This window comes from Antennarius striatus, chromosome 17 (genome assembly GCF_040054535.1).
Source record: "Antennarius striatus isolate MH-2024 chromosome 17, ASM4005453v1, whole genome shotgun sequence".
NCBI lineage: Eukaryota > Metazoa > Chordata > Actinopteri > Lophiiformes > Antennariidae > Antennarius > Antennarius striatus.
Window position 1 is genome coordinate 8,822,373 of NC_090792.1, and position 23,825 is coordinate 8,846,197.

Sequence of the window (23,825 nt, forward strand, 5' to 3'; positions counted from 1 at the left end):
GTGATGACGTCACCGACCACGCCTCTGTTTTCTCGTCCCGTCACAAACGAACGCAGCTGCGCCATTCCCCCTTTGTCCATTCAGTCGAGCCGAACCACTCAGCACAAGGGTGCCGGAAGCCGTTAAATTGACTATTAGCGTCAGAGTCGGATAGCAGCTGTTATCTAAGGAGCGGGACTTTGGTGTAACGCACCACCGAGGTTCCATTTGTTGAAATTGGATAATTAGCTAGCAAGAGCATTTTGTTTAGTCCGTCGTAAAGGCGAGCCCTGCACAGTGAAAAATCAAAATGGAAGACACAAAGTATCTCCCGGAGCTTCTCGCTGAGAAAGACAGTCTGGATTCATCGTTCACACACGCTATGAAGCTCATTTCTGCAGGTAAATTTGACGACGGTGTTTGCATGTAGCCTTGCCGAGGCTAGCTAGCATCTAGCGAGCGGACGGCCCACGGAGGCCCGAACAATGGTTCCGCCAGCACGTGCTTGTTTGTGCGGCGGGCCTCTGGAAAAGGTGGACTGGGGTTCATCGCCATCTATTTGAAGTAAAAGATCAACATTTCATGCATATGTTGTAATCGCTATGTTTAGTTGAATCAGACTATAGCTTTGATTTGAATTGAGCCTTATTGTCAAGTAGACATTTGCATATACATTTAAATTCGGGTTACAGTTACCTGTGACACAGGTAGAAGGTAACACAAGCATTACCAAATGGCACCATGTTCAGTTGGGTACATTGAGGACATAGAGGCTGTGGTTTGTCACACGTATGTATGAACTGATGGTGATGGTTTGGCAGTGATTTGTGGATTCCTCTGAACATCTACCTCGTTTGCAGAGATTGAGAGGATTCAGAAAGGAGAAGTCAAGAAGGAGCCAGAGAAGGAAACGTATCTGGATCTTTTTGCTACCAAGAATCACAAACTGAAGGAGCGAGTGCTGATCCCCACAAAGCAGTACCCTAGAGTGAGTATTCATCGTCTGTCGCTGATCCTGAGAGAGGGGTTTGGGCAGTGTTTACTACGAAATGTGGCTAATCGGATGCCCAGTTTCATGAAGCAGTTTTTGCTGAGATTCAAAACGGAGACATGTCTCATCGAGTTCTCAGGTTGAAATTTCACTGCAGAAACCAGACTGCCCGACATACCGTTACTGCACCACAACTTCTGTTTTTTTTTCTACATCTGCCAGATCTCGCACCTTGTTACATTCCGCTTCAAAGCAGTAATGTATTGCGATTGTCAGTGTTTGTGTGTTTGCCTGTCCGTTTGTTGGTGTCTCCACCAAGTATCTTCTCAAACGTTGCTGATAGATGAAACAAAAAGCACACAACTCGGGAGGCAAAGGGGATGAATGAGATGATGACCTTGAGAAAAGGAGGTCATGGTCAAATTTCAACTTTTGTACACTCAGGTACCAGATAGGATAGAAAGACGAGGGAGAAGGCTAGTGTGAGTAAGACCGTAGATCAAAGTTAGTGCTTTGATCTACCTATGCACTAGCTTTTATCTATGGTCTTAGACTGGCCTTCTCCATATGCACTAGTCTACGCACTAGTTAGATCATGGGTCTTTTATTGAATGACCCTGACCTATGAAAGTAGGTCAGGATAAAATTTTATATTCAGGGGTGTCGCTCGATGTTGCAGTATGTGAATGCCTATTTCCTAGTTGATTTTGTTGTGCAGGGATTATTATGCAGTAGTTTAAAATGCAGTGTGGAAAAGAGGCTGCGTCACTGGTTGATATTTTTTTTATTCGACAGTCATAACTCTGAATGTCAGGACACGTTCTGCAAGAGCCTACGTCTTTCACTCGTAGGTAATCATATGATGCAGTCTCCGTACGTTTTATTTCTTACAGGTCAACTTTGTCGGTAAACTTTTGGGGCCTCAGGGCAGCACAATCAAGAGACTTCAGGAAGAGACTGGTGCCAAAATTTCAGTTTTGGGCAAAGGTTCCATGAGGGACAAGAATAAGGTTTGTTTAGAGGCAATGGTTTTGCCTAAAGAATTTCAAAGTATCCCTGCCAGATTTAATCTTTTGCTTTTCATTTATTTATAAGGAGGAAGAGCTAAGGAAAGGCGGTGAGGCCAAATATGCCCACCTGGCCATGGAACTACATGTGTTCATTGAAGTGATGGCACCCATACCAGAAGCCTATTTGCGCATGGCTCATGCCATGGAGGAGGTCAAGAAGTTCCTTATCCCGGTAAGGATGTAAAGAAACTTCTTACATTCCACTTGGAGAAGGCGGTAATGTGCTTCCAGTTCAACATTTGCATTCCCAATAAGTATGCAAGTTTTTTCTGTAAACTTCTATGTGCAACAGATGTAACTTTTTTTAAACTTGTCTTTAGGAACCCAATGAGCATGATCCATACATGGATCCTCACTTCCTGAATGGGTCTCAGGATGGGTCTGGCAGGGGGCGAGGCGGTCACCTGGGCCGGGGAAGAGGTGGACCACCTGGGGCTGGAGGACCAAGGTAAAGGCTTCATTTGCAATGACACTGATGTTTATCATGTGACGATTTGACTTTTGTATGTACTTGAACGTTCACATGACATTTTTTACAACTTGACCAAACTTTTACAGGGGGCGAGGGATGCCACGTGGGGGTCCTCGGGGAGCAATGCGCGGTGGAGCTCCACGGGGAGGACTGGGACGAGGTAGCGCTCCCAGGGGTGCACCGTCTGGTAGAGGTGGACCACCCTCTGCTCCCAGCAGAGGAGGAACAGCTCCTCGTTCCAGACCCCCTGCAGCTGGGACTCCAAGAATGCTTCCCTCTGCTGCCATGTCCCACCAGCAGGGTCCCGCAGGGTCACAGTCCAAAACTGATGGCTATGAGGACTATGTAAGTTTAAGTTATTCCATTTCACCCTCTTATATATATATAAATAAAACATATATGCAAGTGACTAACCACCAGTGTGTGCTAGAGTGGACTAACAATTTCTTAGGGGATTACTACAGTTGATTACATTTATATTTTACATTTACATTGCAAAGAACTTTCTCCCTCGGGGATTATTAAAGGATTCTGATTTACATGTCATGTTGTGTGCAATGTCAGTTCTTTTGTCACAACAGTTGTGACATACTTGCTATCGCCTAACTGCTCATGTTTTCCTTCTAGGCTTCATATGACGAGTCGTATGCAGAGCCCGCCTATGAAGGATATGATAGTTACTATGGTCAGCAATCTGCCCCCACGTAAGTCAAACAAACTCTGGGTTACATTATGCATCTAAAACGTGTTCTGTCTATATTCAGTGTATAATTAATTACCACTAATTGCCACAGGGATACAGAATACTATGACTATGGACATGGGGAGGCCCAGGAGACATCATATGAGGGTTATGGTAAGATAATGGAATTCTAACCCTTTTGTTTCACCATGTAATGTGCATACCCACATTTTCCTCCTTGTTTGTGCTCTGTTGTTGTAGCTCAGGATGACTGGGACAACTCTTGGTCCAGCGCTGGGGGTGGAGGCAAAGCCCCAATGGCCAGGCAGGCAAAGGGAGCATACAGAGAGCATCCCTATGGAAGATTCTGAACGGCTACTGGTAGAGAGTTGCTGTTGCAACTGTCTCAGATTGTAACTCTCTAAACGTTTCAAAAGTAATTTCCCTCTCGTTTGCTCCTTTTTTATGGTTTATTTTGTTTTTTAAAAACTCGGTAGTTAAGTTTTGTTGGATGTAGCATAGAGCCGGAGTTGAAAGTGTTTTTGTTTTTTTATTATTATTAGAAGTGTTACTACCATTTAATGTTTCAGTTGTATAGTTGAGGTCATAGTGACATAAACCTGACAAAGGAAAGTGACATTTAAGTGGTATTTCGTGGTTACCGTTCCAGTAAATTCTTCTTGAACAAAACAGCATTGTGGCGATAAACTCCTCTCACCTAGGCTGAATTTTAAAAGTCCCTCAAGACTGTACAAAATTATTCACTGTTTAACTAGAATAGAATTAATAGAATAGCCATCAAACTCAAATGCAACTCTGAGCTGTTTTGATTGCAATACAAATGTAGTTTTGTGTGAACCTCCAAAAATACTATTGAAATTTGACAAACATAAATGCTTCTATTTGACACCCTTTATAATTGGAAAAATTATGATTTGTCATATTACTAAAAAATAATCTCATATGACCAATTAAATCATGTAAAGCTTGAAGAATTAAGTCTTATTGATTGCAAGAAGCTACAGCCAACTCAATATCTTGTATATAACCTTAGATCAACTGTGTGTGCTTTAAGCCGTGTCGTCTCAAAATGCCTAATGCTTGTGTACCTTTGCCTAAATAGGATTCTAAATACATCCAAAATGTTTTTCTGCAGTGCGTGTTTGAATAAAGTTTCTAGTTTCTTTTTAATCAATCTAAACTTGCTATTTTGCCTTTGTTGTACCAAAGGAATGCCCTCATTTGTGAGAACAAGACACTTCTCACTGGTTTTCACCATGGTCTCATTGGTTTGCACCAACGTTGAACAATCTGTATGTATACACGTTAGCGTGGCCACAAAAAAAGCAGTGTCTGACAATGAGCTTATCCCCACCTGTTTTCAAAAATACCCCAAATAACACATGTAATGTTTCCTTCAAAAACAAATAAAGCTCATTTCTTGAAGTAATGTGCTGCCAAATACATACTTGACTTGATAGTGTTTGAATATGTATGTCATTAACCTGTAGTTAGTGCATCTATTCAACCTCAAGAAAACAATGTATCTTCAGCCATTTGAAATAACTGAATTTCAACAGTATTTCAAATCAAGCTTGCAGGGATCTTACTTGACTTTGATGCAAAGTCATGCTGGCTGGTTTTTATAAAAGAAAAAAATCGCAGAGGAGAGGATTCTAAAAGCCAAAAGATCGCCACAAGAAGGTAAAACTAACCCCAACACTCATTTGTTAGATTTTTATTTTTGTATTGTTTTCTGTGCAAAACATCAAGTTATGCAATTCATCTTAAACATCAAAAAAATTGAAGTACAAAATTATGCTATCTGTAGTTATTCCGAGCAAAAAAATGCGGTACAAAACAATCAGAAATGGTTGTGATGCAACTCTTGCTCAAATAAAACTTATAATTATTTAATTTCACGCAATACTTAACAATTTCCATTTTGAAATTTCTGTAGAATATAACGAAAATTACTTGTTGCACTCCAAGCGTTAAAACATCCCATTGGCGGATTAAAAAAAACCTTCAGCTTGAGTTGCATGATATTTTATTTGTGTAAAATTCATGTTGCATGTGTGTTGTCCATTGTGCAAGCAGTGTGCCGGTGAGTACAAGAGCTCATTCCTGTTTCTCCTCCTAGGTTCTTGGAGAACTATTGGCATAGTAGGGACACTGAACTCCATCTTGCCAGACATATCAGGTCAGTGGAAAAGATTGCAGAGTTGCAGTTGTCTGTAATTTTTCTCACAACAAAACTCGTCTCGACTTTTTTTAACAGGTCAAAGTTCTTGGAATGATCAGAGGATGTGAACGATCTGAGAATAAGTGCTTTTGTCCCTCAAGGGATTTGTATGGTTTTAAAAACTTGTCATGCAAGTGTTTTCTTCAACCCTCAGAAAATGTTCTGTTGCTCGTCAAGACTGTATTTTAGATATTTTCTGTCTCCCAATTTTTATACTTTTTTAACATGGTACATGACTTTGTTATGACAATAAAGTTTTTATTTAAACATAGTGGTTTTATGTACTCTTTGACATGAATTGGGATTTGCCAGTTGAAATGACTTGGTGTCAAAATTATTTTGCCTCCTGTGTAACATCCCTTAAAAAGATTTGATTCACAGGGCAATGTTAAAATGCTAAAAACCTCAATAGTAGAATATAAGTTTCTGTTTCTGCAGTGTATTAACATAAACGCCTGAAATTCCAAGATTTTCACTGCTAATGTCCCAAAAACACTTTGGCTCCAGGAGCATCAAGCCTTCTAAGACATGTTCTGTGGGTCAATGAAACAAAGCTATTTGGATCAGCAATCAGCCTGGAGGAGGCAGAATGAAGCTGATGGTAAGACCACCACCTACAGTAAAGCACGGCAGCGGCTCGGTGATATTTCGGGGCTTAACTGTTGGCCACTGAAGACTGGTGGACAGGCTATGTTGGGCTCCATCAGTTATCAGGAAATACTAGAAAATGTTTCACAATCCATAAGGAAGCGGAAGCTTGGGTGTTATTGGGCAATCTAAAAGGAAAATAATCTCACAGTACCTCAGTAATCCACCAGGTTTTGGTTTTAGAAAATGAAGACGTTTAACAGTTACTGTCACAGATGCCTAACCTGAATCCCACAGAAAGCTGTGTGGAGTCTGAAGGTTCTGAGTTGATTTGGTTGTAGACATTTGTTATTCATGTATCGTACAAACAAAACATTTACAATGTGAACTGTCTAACCTCATGTTAATGAATATTTCAATGGATCGGTACTAAGGGCTTGAGCATGCTTTGGCAAGTGTGCATGTGTGGTCAGACTAGGCAAGCCTTCCATTGTATAAAGTCCTGCCTTCCCGGGAGACGTGGTTTTTGGGTTTGTTCCAGATTTCGTGTGCACTACACTATACATTATATTGTCCGTAGAATCCCGGTACTGTACATTCATTCATTGTCAACCGCTTCATCTGTTGTGACGGGTTGCGGGGGGCTGGAGTCCATCCCATCTGACTTGGGGCGTGAGGCCAGTGCACTGCGGAGCCACATTTAGACACAGACAAGCCTGCACGTACACGTTCACTCCTAGGGGCAATTTGGAATGGCCAATTAACCTGAAGCGCATGTTTTTTGGAGGTGGGAGGAAACTGGAGAACCCGGAGGGAACTGCGACACGGGGAGAACATGCGACCCCGGAACCACCTTCCTGTGCAGCGACAGCACTACCCTCTGCGCCACCATGCCGCCCCAATACCTCATATCTGTAAAAGTCGGCATGTTGATTCTGCGGTTCTGTATTAAACGTAAATATCTGCAACCAGAAGGCACCTGCCTGCAGACGCCGCTAACCCTAACCTTGAACCTCATCATGCCAGTGCCATCACCTTCGTCTTCCCAGGATTGTAAACTCATCTGTGGTGCTGCACGATATTTTAATTTTTTAAATGTTATTTTATATACTGATATGATCCCCGAAGAGAAATTAAGATAATACTTCAAATGCATGCACAAATGTTAGTTTGTACAGGCCCCTGCAGCACATGCACACAAACACACACACAAGGGGGCCTGTAGGCATGCAGGGGGAGGAAGAGTTGCGGGCAGCCCCTTTGTCCCAAATGAGCAACTTGTAAAGGGGGGACAGCACCTTGCTCAAGGGTGCCTCGGCAGTGCTCCAGAGGCAAGCTGACACCTCCCACTGTCGGCTCACATTCCGGGTGTTTTTTTTGGGTGGGAGCGGAAATCGAACCGCCTATCTTAGGAACATTGGACAACCCGCTCTACCGCTCGCTGTACCACTGAGCCACTGCCGATATTTGCTTTTAATAAAGTTCATATTCAGAACACATGCTCACATACATGTGTGGATCCAAAGATTGACAGAACTCCAAATGCATATTTTTTCATGTTCAAATAAATGTCGGCGAGAGCATTCTAAGTTTCAAACACAAGTTAGTCAGGTTTGGGGAGATCTTCAGTATCACGCCATTTGTGATTCTGGGCAAGTATGGGCTTCTCATGTGAATCCTCTTCAAGGTTTGGTGTCCAGAGTTTAAACTTGGACAACAATATGTCTGTCAGCTATGTCAGCCAGTTCCAGCCCAAGATCAGGTGGACTCACACCTAGAAATGTTGTTACAAAATCATTTTGCAAATGATGTTTGCGTTGTGATGACTGCAGGATGTAAATACTCCAAGCTTCATGTCTACCAGGAGGTGTAGCACAAGTTACCGATACATCCACTCTTCCACAGGGGAGGTCAAACATGACCCCACGGATTGTTTTTCTTCAAAAGCTTCAAAATAAAAAGTTGTAATACACTAATATTTCGGGAATTCGCAATAAAACGTTTGTGACACAAAACCATTTAACTTATTTTTTCATTTACTGGAAGAATTTGCATTATAAAAAAACTCTCATTGTGTGCATTTGTCATAAACTACTTGCTTCTGGCTGTGACCGTTGCACACAGGTACTACATTTGACAAAGCAATCTGCGGTTTTGCAATCTTCCTTTCTAGGACATAACCTGCACCTCTTCCTCTTCTGCTGGTGATGTGTCTCTCTTCCCTGTGGATGGGTCGCAGCAGTCTTTAGTCACTCCAACCCTTTCCATTGCTGCTGTGATGTAGGCTGGTAGGGTATCTTCTGGTTGACTTTTCATGTGAGGTGTCACAAGCTCCATTGAGAGCTTCGTGAGGAAGTGTCGTCGTCCATGCCTGTGTAAACTTCAGGGTGCTGAAGGTTGGCCCTGGTCAACTTGTCATCAAAGCGTAAGAACTGGCGAATGTCTTTAAATCTTCAAATTGACTTAGTGGTCTTATACAATGGGTTTTGCAGAGGACTCCCGAAAAGCGTACGGATGGCACATCCTAGTTCTTCTCCCTGCAAGAACGGTCAATCCAGTGACGGCCACAAGCTCATCTTTGGTTACATTTCTCCACTCTCTCCGTGTCTGAGGCTACTCCTTCTCCCTCCCTGTTTATGCATGTCAGCTCCTCTTCTAATATATCATCAGACATGAACTCCTTCCATGCATCTCAATTGGGGAGACAGTCCTAAACCTGGAATATGGCTATATTACAAGCTTAGATTTTGAAGCTGCTGAGGAAAAACAACCAATGCGGTCATACCTGACCCCACAGGTGAATCTAAGGGTTAACCTAAACCTAAGCTAACCCTAATCTTTGGGTGGCCTATGCAAATTGCGACATCACAATTCAGCTGTGATTAGTTATGTGTCCAACAAGTTTGGGAAAAAACACTTTGCGCCCGGGTTCAAGAATCTGTTGCTGCGACAACAAACATTCCTTTGAATCATGTGACAAATCGCAACTGGGGAAAGAACCTATAAAATGATTGAATTGGAGTTGTTGCCTTTTGAGACTCGTATGGAATGCTGCCACGAAGCAGAGCACGTCATTCCAAGAGTCCAGTTCTGGGTCACCTCTCCATCTCCGGTGAGATCAGACCTTGGTTAAGTGGTTTTTGTGTATTGCAGTCTACTAAAACCACTGAAGATCTGGTTTCATTCCACAGTTCACTGTAACACTAAAGCAGAGGTTTTATTCCACACCTCTGTACAGTAAGTGGAGTTCCAGCTGATGAAGTGGGAATGAACTGAACAAATGTTTATTATCCTTGGACTGACTGTAGAAGAAGCTGGATTTGTCAGATAATGCTGGCCAGGTACCATTTGTTTTCACTGTTTTATTCTGAAATATTCTTAAATGAAAGTCTGGATGTTCTGCTGACGTTTGATCGTCACCCTCTTGGACCGGTGCTGCTGTGACCCAGGATAGTCAAACTGAACGCACCTCATCTCTGAGAGCAGGAGGTGTCCAGTAACAAATTATGGTTTGGTAACAAAAGCAGCCATTGGTTGGTTCAGGGCAGCTTTTCTCTTCCTGCAGATCAAATCCAGATGTTTTCATTAAATATTAAATGAAAGACATCAAAAACCAAACAGCTGTTTGACTTTGTGGAAAATATGAAGTAACAATAAAGAGCATTTTCTTTCTGGAGTGTTAAGACTGGCCTCCTACTAGCTGGTCACAGTTTGAGGCCCCAACTTTGAAAAGATCAAAGTTCAGATTATGATGATGATGATGGTGATCATGATAAATAATGAAGATCAAAGGTCAAAACACTGATACAAAGTATCATAATTTTTTCCAGGGATTAAAAGAAGCAGGATGATATATTCAGCTGCAGCTCTCAGACGTTTTCCGACAGAATGAATGACAAAGAAGTGCCAAGTTGTTCTAAGACATCTGAGAACCACGACCCAGAAACCATTGACATGAGAATCAAAGCGCAGAGGAAGAAGCTGAAAACTCTTCTTGCTATCAAGGCAGCAATCCAAGATCACAACAGACCTGCATGGAAAGCATCTTGGTGGTGTCTGTGGGTCAAAGCGGAATTAGCATCCGCTGCTCTGGGCGGACTGGTGGGCCTCGGTTATTACTGTGTCAACAAATGCATGGAGCGCTTCACTGATCAGCGGACTGCCTGATCACAGCATCTCATTGAACAGCTGAACAGTTGACAGATGGTTGACGTGGCTCCATTCTATGGCTTTACACTCCGGTGCGCTGGGATTCTACTGACGTGTTGTGTTGTGTTGTGTCATCTGCACAAGTGACATCAAGTTGCTTCACATTTGGTCGTGGTGGAGAAATCACCTTTGAATGTTTTCTACCATGTGGCCTAATTGATCAGGTTTGGGGACGTGCCTCTCCTTGCTGGGCGTCTCTTACTGTGTGCTCTATTGATCCATCATCTGTACCAATCATATGTAGCTGTGTGTCTGTTTAATGTTTGGTTTATTATTTTGACCTGGTTTGATTGTTTTCTTGTTTGGAATACATATCACTGCTTTGTGTTCAAAAATCTCTCATTGATTGACGTATTTTCTTGTATTTAAATGTGTTGATCTTTTGATTGTGTTATTTATTATTTATAGCGTTTTTTTAATTTGAGTTATTTGGATTGCTTTATTTTTTTTTGGAATATTTTAAGTCGAAGGTTTGTTCCTTGTATTGGTTTCCACTGCTCATATGACATAGAATCTGATGCTACATATTTGTGGGTCAAGTGTTACAGCTTCTGCTCAGCAACCTGGAGCCAATCTCAGCAGACTACGGGCATGAGGCAGACAGATAGGACATCACCAAACCACACTAAAGACGGACACCCACTCACACACACACTGACACCAATGGACAATTTGAAACTCACCACTCCACCTGAAGTGTGTGGTTTCGTTTTTGACGAATGGGCGACACCCTGTGGAACCAATGCACAAGTTCAAATCATCCTCACAGAACTGCTTGGAGATACACTGTTTTCCGTTGAATCCACGTACTATACAACGATACCTCAAAATAGGTAAAAGTCGACATGTTTGATTTAGCGCTTCACTATTAAACGCTTAATAACCTTTTAAGTAAATAGCTACAACCGGAAGGCGTGCCTGTCTGCGGACGCCGCTGCTTTTCGGTGTACTGTCCCTTTAACTGAGTCTCCGCCCACAGGCTCCTCTCATATCCGCGCCCCCGTCGGCGGCTAGGCTCACATCAACAATGACTGTCTTCGAAGATTTCAAAGGAAAAATCGCCTGTATTTCAATAAATATAGCGAGCATGTGTTTCTTTTAACTTACTACTTGTGTAAAGAAGCAGCATCCAGCGCAGACAGTAGACGCTGCCACTGGTGAGCTTATATTTTCTTGTCTAGCCTGTTTGGTAGGATGATAGAAAGTTAGCTAGCCACAGGAGCTGCTAGCCGAGGCCTCAATCTTTGTATTTAATCAAGCATGGTCTTGGCGGACACCTTTGTGTGGGTCGCATGTTGTTGTGGTATGCGTTGTTTCCCACCTTTGCTTCGTGTGTCAAACCGAAACGACTGCTGAGCTCTAAGAACCGAGCAGAGGACAAATGGTTCAGCTGCTCTTCCAGTTAAGAGGACCAGCTTCCGCAAGACATGCACCACATAAGACAGCCTACACAGCTAGTGATAAACACGCACTGATGGATGGTTTGGATGTGTATCTATAATGTAGGCTTGTGTAGGTAAGGTAATCAATTATTTCTAATCTGATTTATTACAGACGCAAGCATGTTGTATTTGTTTTGCTCTGTGCACCACTCCCTTTCACAGTCTTGTGACCGATCAAAATATTTCACTCTTAACTAGATGAAATAATTACTGTAAACATGGCACAAATAATCTCCCCATTGAAGTAGTATAGTATAGTATAGTATAGTACAGTATAGTATAGTATAGTATAGTATAGTATAGTATAGTATAGACTGGAAGAATTTCAAGACACCACTGTGTTTGTTGATAAAATTTGCAACTTTTTTTTGCCTTAAGAAAAAAAAGGCAAACTTGTATTTACTTCCTGATCTTTCAATATTTTCTAGATGATTGTCACATTACAAAAACAAAAAAACGACGCAACAAAATTAACACCAAATATGGAAGTGGATGATATTTCTAATGTGACTGAACTGGAGTGTACCACATTTTGACAGATCAATAATCAGTGTGTCCACCGTCAGTATTGATTGCAGCGGTAATATTTCTCGTGGATTGGTGGAACCTTTTGTATGATGTCATCCAATGGGATGACTGTCCACTCTTCGATGAGCGCTGTCTTGAGCTGTTGCTGATTTTGTGGAGGACGTTCACACTATAAAACTCGTTCACCCAACCAACTCCGGATGTTTTCAGGGGGTTTAGGTCCGGGTTTACTTATGTCTAATCCTGGCTATGATCATTGTGCCCACAGCCTTTCATGCCTCTCTTTATTGCTTAACTTCTTGGCATGTAGAGGCATTTTATGAGTGCCAGTGTTCTTTGTTGGAGAGATGGGCATCAATGCCAATCCTGATTCTAGGCCACTGTACATGGTAAGCCGTTAGCACTATTCCGGTCATGTTGCCCCAGCTGCAGCATTCTTCTAGTTCTTTTTTTTTTTCACTTCTCCACAACCCTCGTGCCTTTTTATAGAAGTAGATCAGATTTACAGAAGGGACTGCTCATTTGGGATGAACTGGATGAGGACATTGTTGTTATTTTAAACTCAAGACTGCTCAGACATTGACATAATTCTTAAGGTCTGCCGTATATGTATTCATTGACAAAGTTTAAAATACAGAAAATGTGGATTTTTATAGTAGTTGAGTGTATTTTTGTTGGATGTAGAAAGTCATTCTCTCATTGTTTCTGACTGTCACTGTAAACAGGTGGGAGATCAGGGAGAGGAATCATTAAACTAGACATATAGCTGGGCATTGGGTGTGCCTGTGATGGCTGGTGGAAGGAGAGGGGCAAACCGTGCCACATACTGCAGACCTCCACTAAGCAACGAACCAGGCTCCGTCAGCAATGGAAACTACTCCACCAGCTCTCCTGTCACTGGAGTGCGATCCCGTACAAGGTGGGTGTAGTTGGACGTGGCACTACCAAACATTCACATCATGAGATTTATAAAAATGAACAATGAACCTGATATATGAGGAGGATGTCTTCACATCTGTACTTCAGGAACGTGTGTGTGGGGTGGGGTGGGGTGGGGTACTGTAGCTATTCTCCATTGTAACAGGATGGTCCTGACTAAAAACTTCATTCTGTCTGCAGAAATGGTTCAGGAACATGCATGTCCAGCCCCCCACTGGCTACGCAGACCGTGATTCCTCTGAAGCACTGCAAGATACCAGAGTTATCTGTTGATCGTAATGTGCTGTTTGAGCTGCATCTCTTTTTTTGCCATCTGATTGCTCTCTTTGTCCATTATGTCAATATCTACAAGACTGTGTGGTGGTACCCATCATCACATCCTCCCTCACACACATCACTGGTGAGTACTCTGCAAGACAGATGTTTTCTTTGGCTAGCAGGTAGGGCTGCACAACATTTCTCATGTGTATCAGGAATGTAAATGTATGTTTTCCATCATATTTTGTGCTATTACTCAATCACACTTCGACTTGTTTTATACAGGCTTGTATTGGAAGAAATAAATATTCTTTGGAAAAATCATTTTTGAATTTTTCGTATCGGGTTCAACACTTTAAAATGAAAAATTTTGAAGAATCCCAACAAAATATAAACACTCGCATCCAACAAACCATTCGTCGTCCAAACACAGACTTCAGAAGCACTTAACGTTTTTTTGTTGAGTGTGATAGGATTTCACAACCTAAGGGTCTAGTAGTTGGCTGGCTAGTAGTTAGCTGTAGCCTTAATATTGGGTATAAATTGGTTAACAGAGATCACAATATTGCCATTGTTGTTGTTTTTTTTGCAGTAGAGCAATAACCCATCAATGTTATTGTTCACAGAACTTTCACCTCATTGATTATAACATGCTGGTCTTCACAATCATCATATTAGCCAGGAGGTTGATTGCAGCAATAGTAAAAGAGGTAAGAATGCTTTGGTCTTTCACCAGTTTTTGTAAAAAAATTTACAGATACAGGAAAGGCAATGATCATTTGCTGCTGAACTAATGATGCTTTTCTTTTTCATCGTTTTTGGCTTTATTTGGGCAAAATGAAAGTTGTATGACCAAGTTGTACTGATGCATATCTATGTTTTATTCCCCCAGGCATCACAGAGTGGGAAACTTTCCTTCCCTCATTCGATCTTCCTAGTGATGGCTCGGTTCGCTGTGCTAACGCTGACAGGCTGGAGTTTGTGCAGATCCCTCATTTACCTCTTCAGAACCTATTCTGTCCTCAGCCTGCTCTTCCTCTGCTACCCGTAAGTATCTGAAGGAACGGGGATTTGGGTTCTTTTCATACCAGCTGAGAAGAAATCTATGTTTGCCTACTTTTTTATTCCCCCACAGATTTGGGATGTATATTCCATTCCTCAGGCTGAGCTGTGACTTCCGACGAGAGGGTCCACTCTCCCCGATTGCCAGTATCGGCTCCAAAGAGGTAGGCAGCATGAGCCGCGGCAGGGACTACTTGACAGTGCTAAAGGAGACATGGAAGCAGCACACCAGTCAGTTGTACAGCGTCCAGCCCATGCCAACGCACGCCTGCTGCCTGTCCCCTGACCTTATCCGGAAGGAGGTGGAGTATCTGAAGATGGACTTCAACTGGAGGATGAAGGAGGTGTTGGTCAGTTCGATGCTCAGTGCTTACTACATTGCGTTTGTACCCGTGTGGTTCGTTAAGGTAAGGAAGTGTGATTCTGTTGTTTCGTGATCACACTTTAATCATGGGTGTTAGATTCTAAATATTTTCCTACCTGAATGTTTTCCCTCAGAGCACACAGTATGTGGACAAGCGGTGGTCGTGTGAGCTTTTCATCCTGGTGTCAGTTAGCACCTCCGTCATCCTCATGAGACATTTGTTGCCTCCTCGATACTGTGACCTGCTTCACAAAGCCGCAGCTCACCTGGGCTGCTGGCAGAAAGTAGATCCTTCGCTCTGTTCTAACGTTCTTCAGCACATGTGCGTGTAACTCAGTTTGTCTCTTTTTTGTCCTTTTTAAACTGTCTTGGGTTAATTTGAGCCAAATCCTGATCTTTGTCTGCTGTCTCTCATTGCGCAGATGGACTGAGGAGTACATGTGGCCACAGGGAGTTCTGGTGAAACATAATAAGAACGTGTACAAGGCCATGGGTCACTACAATGTTGCAGTTCCTTCAGACGTGTCCCATTATCGCTTCTATGTGAGTCTCTCCGCGAGCAGATCCTGCTGATCAGCACCGCATGCTAGAGATCTGAGAGGAGCTGCACTGACAAACCTTGTTTTGTAGAATATCTGGAATTTTTAAAAGGCATTTTTTGTCTGTCTGACATCTTATCTCCTACTCTCTTTTAGTTCTTCTTCAACAAGCCGTTACGAATATTGAACATACTCGTCATCCTTGAAGGTGCCATGATATTCTACCAGCTCTACTCGCTGATATGTTCGGAAAAGTGGCATCAGATGATATCACTGGCTCTGATCCTCTTCAGCAACTACTACGCCTTTTTCAAGCTTCTTAGAGACAGAATAGTCCTAGGAAAAGCATACTCGTACTCAAACAGCTCGTCTGACCAGAAAGTCAGTTAGACTGAAGTAATTATTGGTTGAATTAATTTTGGAACAACACAAACATGCATCAGAGCTCTGTATTTTTTCTACAAACTGCATTTTGTGTCATGTTTTGTTCTGATCTGCCATAATAAAAAGAAATATTTTTGTATTATCTAACCTGTATTAATTTCTTTTAGCTCAGACCAAAACGTTTTTTTGTTTTCCTCGCCTCACAGCAAGAACTTCCCTGGCTCAATTTTACTTGGAGCCTTTCTGTGCAGAGTTTATGCTTCTCACAACCAAAAATAAATTAGCCATAAATATTAATACCTTTTTTCATCTATATATTCTGGTATGATCCGTGAAGGGAAATTAAGAACGCACACTCTAGCTAATGATTCAAATGCATGCTTACATGTAGTGAGTACAGGCCCCTGTAGCACACACACACACACACACACACACACACAAGGGGTCGTGTAGGCATGCATGGGAGGTAGAGTGGCAGGCAGCTCCTTGGTGCGCCTCAAATGAGCAATTTGTAAAGGGGACGGCACCTTGCTCAAAGGCGCTTCGACAGTGCTCCGGAGGTGAGCTGACACCTCCCACTGTCAGCTCACCTCCAGGTATTTTTTTTTGGGGCGGGAGCAGGACGACCCGCTCTGCCGCCCGCTCTACCACTGAGCCACTGCCGCCCCTTATTTACTTACTGTGAACGGGTGCTTGGCATTCTGTGTGGCCCTGTGATAAACTTTCCATTTAACCAAGGTGTACCCAGCCTCTGCTGTAATTAGTTGGGATAGCCTCCAGGTTAACCCGTGACCCAGATTCAGATGAGTGGCTGAAGACGAGGCTATTATTGATTTTTGATTTTTTTTTTTTTTTTAAAGAATTGAGTGTTAGCAAAGAAAGGTAGAATTTTTTTGAATTTCATTAGCACTTAATTTATAGCACCGAAATCTCTTCCTTATAAACTATATGGTGTGGGATGTGATTGTTGGTGCATGTGCGGCAACCATAATTTTTTTGTATGTACCTTATCTTTCAAACAATACATTTTCTCTACAACAAACTTGACACATGTCTCTGTGCCTTTCCATATTTTGAATTTCATTAAAGTTTTATTTTGTCAAAATTAAGTGATGAGAAAGAACATAATTGACATGCCTCCAAGGTTGTGGGATTCTGCAGATCCAGTATGAAACAAGGCAGTCAGAGACTGCAACATCCCGCAACGCCTCTGAATTAAAAATTTTACCCTGCCCTACACATTTTTGTGCATCTGGCTTCCTGAAAATGCTTTTTGATAAGTAGTACAACGAACATATGAAAGAGAATAAAAAAGTTTGATTTCTGAACAGGACGCTGCATCCTCCATGTGCGCCTGCGCAGTGCGCCCCATGCCGGGTCCGCTGTCTGTGCGCGTTAAGGCGCGCTGGCCCTTTAAGGAGGATCAAGGCGAGTTTGCGCCAGCCGGACGCGTCGATGCTGCGCGTTTTTATTCCAACACTGATTCTTAATGCCGCTCCGGAGACATTTAAACATCAGTGATTTTAAATGGAGTGCGCCTAACCGTTTTAAAGAGAGAATTTAACGCTCCGGCCAGCCGGTTTGCTCGCTGGTGCGTTATTGATTCGGTAAGTCCTGTTTGTGTTATTATAGACGACGATACACGGTCTTTGTAAATGCATTTAATAATATGGTGGAGCAGATCGCTGTTTTTACTCAAAATTTATTTAATATGTATATTTTCCAAGAAGGATTTCTGCGCGTAAAGTTTCCTTTGTGTATCAGTGGACTGTAGGAGCCATCTTTGCAGCGGAGGCTGCTGCATTGTTTAGTAGTTCACTTCATTCAGTGCGTTCATCCACTGTTTTGGTGTAAAGCGTTAATCTGACACCCCATGACACCAGAACACACTTCTGTCGTTGTCATCAGCGAACACTCTACTGATGTAATAGATGAAGGATCTGCATCACTGAGCCCATTATAAAACATCACCACCACCACCACCATCATTCAATAGCCACTACATGTTGAGGTTTATTGTCAGAGTATAATATATTTTTATCATTGCATTATAACTAAACCAAACAGTTCAAAAAGCTCAATAAAGGAGATGATGTGATGCTTTTCCCAATAAGACTCACAGTGATGTTTTTCCTGACTAAATGAATACAGCTCCTTATAGACCAATGTCTCCGGGACTTCCTAGTAATGGTCCTGCTTCCAACATGGTGAATAACAACACACCAGGTTCTGGTAGTGCTCCTGTGAAATCATAAACCGTTCCTCCTGGACCTGTCAGATACATAATATTACAGGGTTTAAGTGCCGCAATCACCTTCCCCCAAACGATAGAAATCAGGCGATTATTACACTCTTGAAATTCTAGAGTTATTCTGATTTATTCACCTTAGATTTATTCTAGATTTATTCTGAAACCATGAACTTTGACTTCTGTTTTTTCAATGGTGGTTCTTATGGAATGCTGGTGACATCCAAAGCATGAACTTCCTTGCAGATGGTGCAAAATTTCCTCCAAAAGCTTCCGTCTTCTTTCTCCAGACATATCGCTGGTCCACAGGAAATAAAACCTAGTTATGGTTCATTGCTCCTAAGAACAACAGCTTCAGATGTTTTATCTCAGATTGGTTTGGATCAGCAGTAGGTGTAGGTCTGGGAATTAAAGAGCAGCTCTAGTATGTAAATTTAGGCCCTACCAGGAAAACACTAGGACACCACTGCAGAAGTAAGTCTATGAAGGTTTGCGCCGTGTTATAACAACATTAGATTTGATTTACAAATGTGTGACGTCCTGAGAATTCAGAATTCAGCTGGTTTTGAATTTTGAGATTATTTTTTGTTGGTTGCACTGAGATATCTACAGTACGTTGCCATTTTTTGCAATCAGGTGATAAAAATATATTTTTCCAATAAACCTTTATCTTCTGGGTTGAAGAAATTTACTTGTGAAAAGCAAAGAAGAAACAACTGCACAGTACAAATGTATTGTAGGAGATCTGTAATACAGTACCGTGCTACATTTATAGGTGTATTTCAAGTATCGACGTCTGTGGAACTGAATTAGTTCCACTAAAGGAGTTTTTTCCATTCTCTCACTGAGTGTAGATGTATCCGCTATTCCCACTCCACGATCTCACCATCAGCACATCTCCATCACGATGCAAGGCATTGATTTTCTCTTTCATCCATTTGCTTGAAAGCTATAATATACTTGAGTTCCATTTGTACAACATATAATATGCTCAACTACAATCATCTTGCATCTTGGCCCAGCACTTCAGTCATTTAATGCCGTTGTGTGATAAAAGATAAAATAAGAGTAGATGTTATGATGTTATGGAGTCTTGATGATTTAATTGCTTTGTCTCAGTCCTTCACACGCCTTCAGTTCAAACACGTTGCGTTTAGACTTTGGTCTTAAAATATCTCTCGCCTGCTTTTTCCCCACGTTTTTAAAATGAGAAAAACATCTAGAATAAATAAAGCACAAACATTTACTGTTTATCACAACTTGAATTCAGTCTTGATATGTTTGGTAATTCAATGATAATTCATAATTCTTTCTCACTGTCACTTGATACTTCTTCACAGTATCACCCCATTAATGTAGCTTCCATCGATTGCTCTGAAAGCTGTGTGTTGCCTGTGGTGTTGAGTGATGAGAGGATCTCTGAATGCCTTTTTGCAGAACAGGAGTCCTGGGCCTCAGCGCTAGTTAGAGTCAGGATCATCTTTCAGGGACGGAGAGGCTGCTGGGTTTTGGTTTTGTTTGCTCACCTTCAATAAACAAGTAATAATGGAAGACAAACGCAAAAAGCGAAGCCCAAAGGTGTCTCTCCCCCAGCCTCCTCCTCCGCCCATCAATCCTCGAAAACTCTCTGTCCTGCCCGCCAGCAAAAGCGCCACCTTTTCTCTCGGCCTGCCGCAGCCTCCCTCCCCAAAGAATAGGGGCAAGTATAAGAGGTCCATTGGAGCGCCAGGACAGCCCAAAGAGGTTTTCACCGCCGTCGTAGCCCCGCCAAAGACCACCAGGTTGGTGTTTGAATGTAACAGGAAAATCCTGAGGAAACTGAGGGTTTAGAAATGCTTTTACGTTTTTTTAATCCCATATTTATCAAACATCACTGGACAAATAAGAGTACGTGTGATCATAATCACATACAATGTGCAGTTTATATTTTAATTTTATACTGTTTATATTTTAATTTAATACTGTTATATTTTTAACATTTTATACAGTTTATATTTTAATTTGACTGTCTTTATATTTTAGTTATAGTTTAGTATATAAGTCCTGTTAGTGCTGCATGTGTCTGTTAGTGTAATGTATGTCTTGTGGTATGTCCTGTGGTGTCAGTGTTTCTTTTCCTCCTGGTGTTTATCCAGTATTATTTGTTATGTAATGCCTGAGCAGTGGATATATACAATATCCTCCGGGATTAATAAAATATCTATCTATCTATCTATCTGTCTGTCTGTCTGTCTGTCTGTCTGTCTGTCTGTCTGTCTGTCTGTCTGTCTGTCTGTGTCCCCGCCAAAGTTATATCACAGTTAAAATATTTGTATTCATTATGATGATGATGATGATGATGATGATGATGATGATGATGATGATGATGATGATAATGATGATGATGATGATGATTGTCATTATTATTATCCCCCACATATTTCCCATGCACTGCTTTGTGCTATATTTTTTTATTTCTCCAAATTGAAATTTCCTCATATCTTCCAACCCCCCCCCCCTCCCCTTCTGTCTTGGATGAAATTCTCATTTGACGGGACATCCTGAGTACTTAATGCTCTCTATGTAGATTATTATTATTGCAGAACATCTATGTCTCTCTAATGGTGATTTCTTTTTTAGGATGTGGTTCAGACACGTTTGATAATATGTGGGTTTTTGACTCAATCAGCTGAGTTTCATCTGATTTTATAGTATTTTATCTCACAGTGGTGAATTTTTAACATACCCCTATAATTTTTAATTAATTTTGACCTTCAAGCATTTTAATCTTTAGCCATTAGATTAGAAGCAAAAATCTTGTAACTTGTTCTATAACTAAAATATTCTGGATTCAGATGATTCTCCAGATGATGTTTCTTTGCCCCCCCCCCCCCCCAACGTCTCATTAAAATCTGTTCAGAACCATTTGAAGGGCCCTGCTGCCAGATACACACACCAGTTCTGGTCCTTCTGATGACACGATTGAAGGCAGATCAGATTTTATTTACTTAATCAATCAGCAACAACAGATTATACGTGGACGTAATGTTTTCCTACTTCTGTTTTTCCACAGGACCCACAAAGAGAAGCCCAGGGCCCCCCAGCCAGCAGGGCCCAGCAAGGTCATCCAGTCTTCCCCGCTGCAGCACTCTTTCCTCACAGACGTCTCAGACGTGAGGGAGATGGAGGGAGGCCTCCTCAACCTGCTCAACGACTTCCACTCAGGCAAATTACAGGCTTTCGGTAAGATAACCCCGATCAGAGACACCACCAAGAGAATATTCAGTTTCAGGCTGAAAGTAAATCCAGCTGAAAAAGCCGCTTTGGTGGATGAATCACAGTGAAATCAAAGAGCGTGGTGCTATTTCTACACATCGGGTGCCTTTGAAACAGTTTTTCTGTTTTCTAGGTAAGGTGTGCTCCTTCGAGCAGCTGGAACATGTGCGTGAGATGCAGGAGAAGCTAGCCCGACTGCACTTCAGCCTGGACAGCCATGTGGAGGAGCTTTCAGAGGACCAGAGGAAGTGCGCCTCTGACCACAACCTGGAGCACCTGCTCTGTAATGTAGGCACAAACCACGGCAGCACAAGGTCGCCCAAATCTGCACTTTTGTTGATAAGAAATGAACAGATGTCAGCTTGAGGGATTGAGTTCAGTGTAAAACGGTTTTATACGGAAAGTGGTTTAGTTCGTGTTTAATGGTTAAGATGTTGAGCTCATGCTCCACTATTTTTCTTCCTTTCACTCCAAGCTGTGAATTGTCCAATCATAAAAATGAAATTTAATCGTACAGTATCAGAAAGTGCAGCTCAGCTCGCATGTATCACTAATTTATTTCCTTCTTTAAATGTTAATAATTATCCGTCACAAACATAGCTGCGTCGCTCGAGAAGGCTTTCTATTTTCAGCGTTCTTGTGGTTCTGCGTTCTCCACACCTCGCCGGCTGTGGGGAAGTTGCAGTGCTGCATGTCGGGGATGTGAAAACCATCCTTCAGCTCATGACGGACTCGGCTGCCAGGAACACTTGTTAGCTGTAGCTGTGATGACTAATTGTGCACCAGAGCAGATGGTGCACAATTAGGAAGGAACGTGTGTGTTTGTTAACAGTGCGGTCAGACGATAGGAGCATGATCGATGACCCGACACACAGGCTGTTGTTTGTGATTACATCACTTTCCATTTTTTACAACACACTCATCTGTTTGTTTGTTTCCCACAGCTCGAGGAGCTCAGCACATCGATGTATCCTTTCCTAAATGGGTGACGTTTTATTTCTGGGAACCACCCAACAATCCGTGTGCAGATTTTTAAATCATCTGTTTCTCAGTTCTAAGTCCTTTCTGTGTGAATCTTTAACGTGTCCTCGTTCAGACAGAAGCTGCATTTGGCTGAGAACCAGGACCTGCCAAAGACATCTGGACCCTGACAGAGCGAAGTGTGGAGGATAGCAACCACACACTCATCCTCTCCAAACATCTAACCAATCCAGGTTGCCATGGCGTTGATCCAGCTGCCTTAGTTACGGCGTGGAAAAAATTCACAGGTCGACGGATTATTTTTCCAATGGAGCAATGGAGTGACAAACAGCAGCAGAGGATTAAATGAACATTCAATCAAAATATTCAAGTCCTGGTTGATGGCACAACAGCTGATCAGAGAGTTTGATGAACAGTTGAGTTTATGGAAAAATCTTTCACCTGTACTTGACCTCAACTGACCTGTTAGTCGATCCAGCTGTAATTTCTGGTTCTTTCTGTTTTCAATCTCAAGCACAGTTTTAGAATTTTATGTTCTGCCTCATCTTTTGCATCGTCTTATGTTGTGATTTTCTCTGCTAGCAAAGGTAAGAATTTGAGCCGCACTGAAGAACCGATCACATTTGGCCAGTTCAGAACCTAAAAGGGAGTTTTCACTTCTGCTGTTACTTTACTCCTTTTTTTGTATCACAAGTTTATAAGGCTACATTTTATTTTGGTGTATATTTCTTCTTGAATATTTCTATTTATTTATTTTCTATTTCATTGATGAACTAACACATAGAACACAAAACAATTGATATGTTTCAACATTGTGTAGTCCAGCTGTTTCTGTTTCTGATGCTCAAAGTAACGGGTGATTATTTTTAGTGCTTTCAAAGACTTGAAGACTTTGTTTTTATGAATGTTACTGAATTTCATGTAAAATCACCCACTGTGAGTTGGAGAACACAGGAATGCCGTCCAATCCCACTTTCACATTTCTGTTCAGACACTGTCAGACGAGACAGTGTCTGAACAGCCCGAAGAGCCCGATTTCAACATGGCAGCTACTTGTGGGAGTTGAAACTTTAAAGATGAGAACATTTTTTGTTACTTTTATTTTCATGCTTGGCAGTGGTTCGTATTAATTTCTGTAATATGATCCAAGCGATATTATTGATAAGGCCTTAGCTTGGATCTGGTTATTCTGTCAATAATGCTTCAGGCGGTGCTGCCAATAAATAAAGGTTCTTATCACCATTAAAAGAATCTGCAATTTAGTTAATCGTGTTAAAAATATTACCGAGTTCCTGTAAAAAATAAAAAACGGATTCTTACAGAGCATCAGTTCATCTTGTAGTTCTGTTTGTCATGGTTTTTTTTAATTTTATGCATTAAGAGACAAATTACCTGAAGACTGGTGACCATTAGCTTTACTAGTGAAGAGATCAAAAGTAGAGTTTTTCTCATGCATGTTTCTGTATCCACTAGTAATGTTAAATTACTAAGTTCAAATGAATATTGGAGTGCTTCTTGTAAAGCATTTTATGATTAATATTATTATTTATGAAGTAGGACATGAATAGCATCAATGACCACTCCACTTC

General features: G+C 41.7%; 3 protein-coding genes across 8 annotated transcripts; all 3 read left to right on the forward strand.

Annotated features, from left to right (window-relative positions):
* The first annotated feature begins 73 nt into the window (after positions 1-73).
* khdrbs1a (KH domain containing, RNA binding, signal transduction associated 1a) lies at positions 74-5,710 on the forward strand. 5 transcript variants are annotated; one of them, XR_011038532.1, is made up of 11 exons: positions 74-380; positions 840-967; positions 1,864-1,980; positions 2,066-2,212; positions 2,361-2,488; positions 2,599-2,857; positions 3,140-3,216; positions 3,307-3,368; positions 3,456-4,898; positions 5,338-5,397; positions 5,476-5,710. XR_011038532.1 is itself a non-coding variant. In XM_068338465.1 (9 exons), exons 1-9 carry the CDS (start codon positions 290-292, stop codon positions 3,563-3,565), a joined length of 1,119 nt encoding a protein of 372 aa, XP_068194566.1. In that variant the 5' UTR covers positions 74-289; the 3' UTR covers positions 3,566-5,710. The 5 variants fall into 5 exon arrangements, 1 of the variants encoding a protein (XP_068194566.1); XR_011038533.1 differs by having other exon boundaries at positions 3,456-3,630; XR_011038530.1 differs by having other exon boundaries at positions 3,456-5,397.
* Positions 5,711-11,241: 5,531 nt separating this feature from the next.
* Positions 11,242-15,894, forward strand: tmem39b (transmembrane protein 39B). Its single transcript, XM_068339041.1, has 9 exons — positions 11,242-11,393; positions 12,932-13,125; positions 13,326-13,545; positions 14,030-14,113; positions 14,296-14,450; positions 14,539-14,872; positions 14,964-15,151; positions 15,252-15,372; positions 15,525-15,894. The coding sequence occupies exons 2-9, from the start codon at positions 12,995-12,997 to the stop codon at positions 15,756-15,758; spliced, it is 1,467 nt and encodes a 488-aa protein (XP_068195142.1). The 5' UTR covers positions 11,242-11,393; positions 12,932-12,994; the 3' UTR covers positions 15,759-15,894.
* Positions 15,895-17,185: 1,291 nt separating this feature from the next.
* ccdc28b (coiled-coil domain containing 28B) lies at positions 17,186-23,790 on the forward strand. 2 transcript variants are annotated; one of them, XM_068338981.1, is made up of 6 exons: positions 17,186-17,359; positions 19,438-19,781; positions 21,053-21,222; positions 21,389-21,543; positions 22,200-22,222; positions 22,352-23,790. In XM_068338981.1, exons 2-6 carry the CDS (start codon positions 19,546-19,548, stop codon positions 22,404-22,406), a joined length of 639 nt encoding a protein of 212 aa, XP_068195082.1. In that variant the 5' UTR covers positions 17,186-17,359; positions 19,438-19,545; the 3' UTR covers positions 22,407-23,790. The 2 variants fall into 2 exon arrangements, with proteins under 2 accessions (XP_068195082.1, XP_068195084.1); XM_068338983.1 differs by having other exon boundaries at positions 19,443-19,781.
* The last annotated feature ends 35 nt before the right edge of the window (positions 23,791-23,825 follow it).

What these genes read in the sequence shown, in the direction of transcription:
- khdrbs1a (XM_068338465.1), top strand. Translation starts at nt 290, where the DNA reads ATGGAAGACACAAAGTATCTCCCGGAGCTTCTCGCTGAGAAAGACAGT. An exon ending in CCACAAAGCAGTACCCTAGA is followed by an intron (nt 968 to 1,863) that starts GTGAGTATTCAT and finishes TATTTCTTACAG; the next exon opens with GTCAACTTTGTCGGTAAACT. An exon ending in CCTGGGGCTGGAGGACCAAG is followed by an intron (nt 2,489 to 2,598) that starts GTAAAGGCTTCA and finishes AAACTTTTACAG; the next exon opens with GGGGCGAGGGATGCCACGTG.
- tmem39b (XM_068339041.1), top strand. Translation starts at nt 12,995, where the DNA reads ATGGCTGGTGGAAGGAGAGGGGCAAACCGTGCCACATACTGCAGACCT. An exon ending in CTCCCTCACACACATCACTG is followed by an intron (nt 13,546 to 14,029) that starts GTGAGTACTCTG and finishes TATTGTTCACAG; the next exon opens with AACTTTCACCTCATTGATTA. An exon ending in CTGCTCTTCCTCTGCTACCC is followed by an intron (nt 14,451 to 14,538) that starts GTAAGTATCTGA and finishes ATTCCCCCACAG; the next exon opens with ATTTGGGATGTATATTCCAT.
- ccdc28b (XM_068338981.1), top strand. Translation starts at nt 19,546, where the DNA reads ATGGAAGACAAACGCAAAAAGCGAAGCCCAAAGGTGTCTCTCCCCCAG. An exon ending in GCCCCGCCAAAGACCACCAG is followed by an intron (nt 19,782 to 21,052) that starts GTTGGTGTTTGA and finishes GTTTTTCCACAG; the next exon opens with GACCCACAAAGAGAAGCCCA. An exon ending in GAGGAGCTCAGCACATCGAT is followed by an intron (nt 22,223 to 22,351) that starts GTATCCTTTCCT and finishes GTCCTCGTTCAG; the next exon opens with ACAGAAGCTGCATTTGGCTG.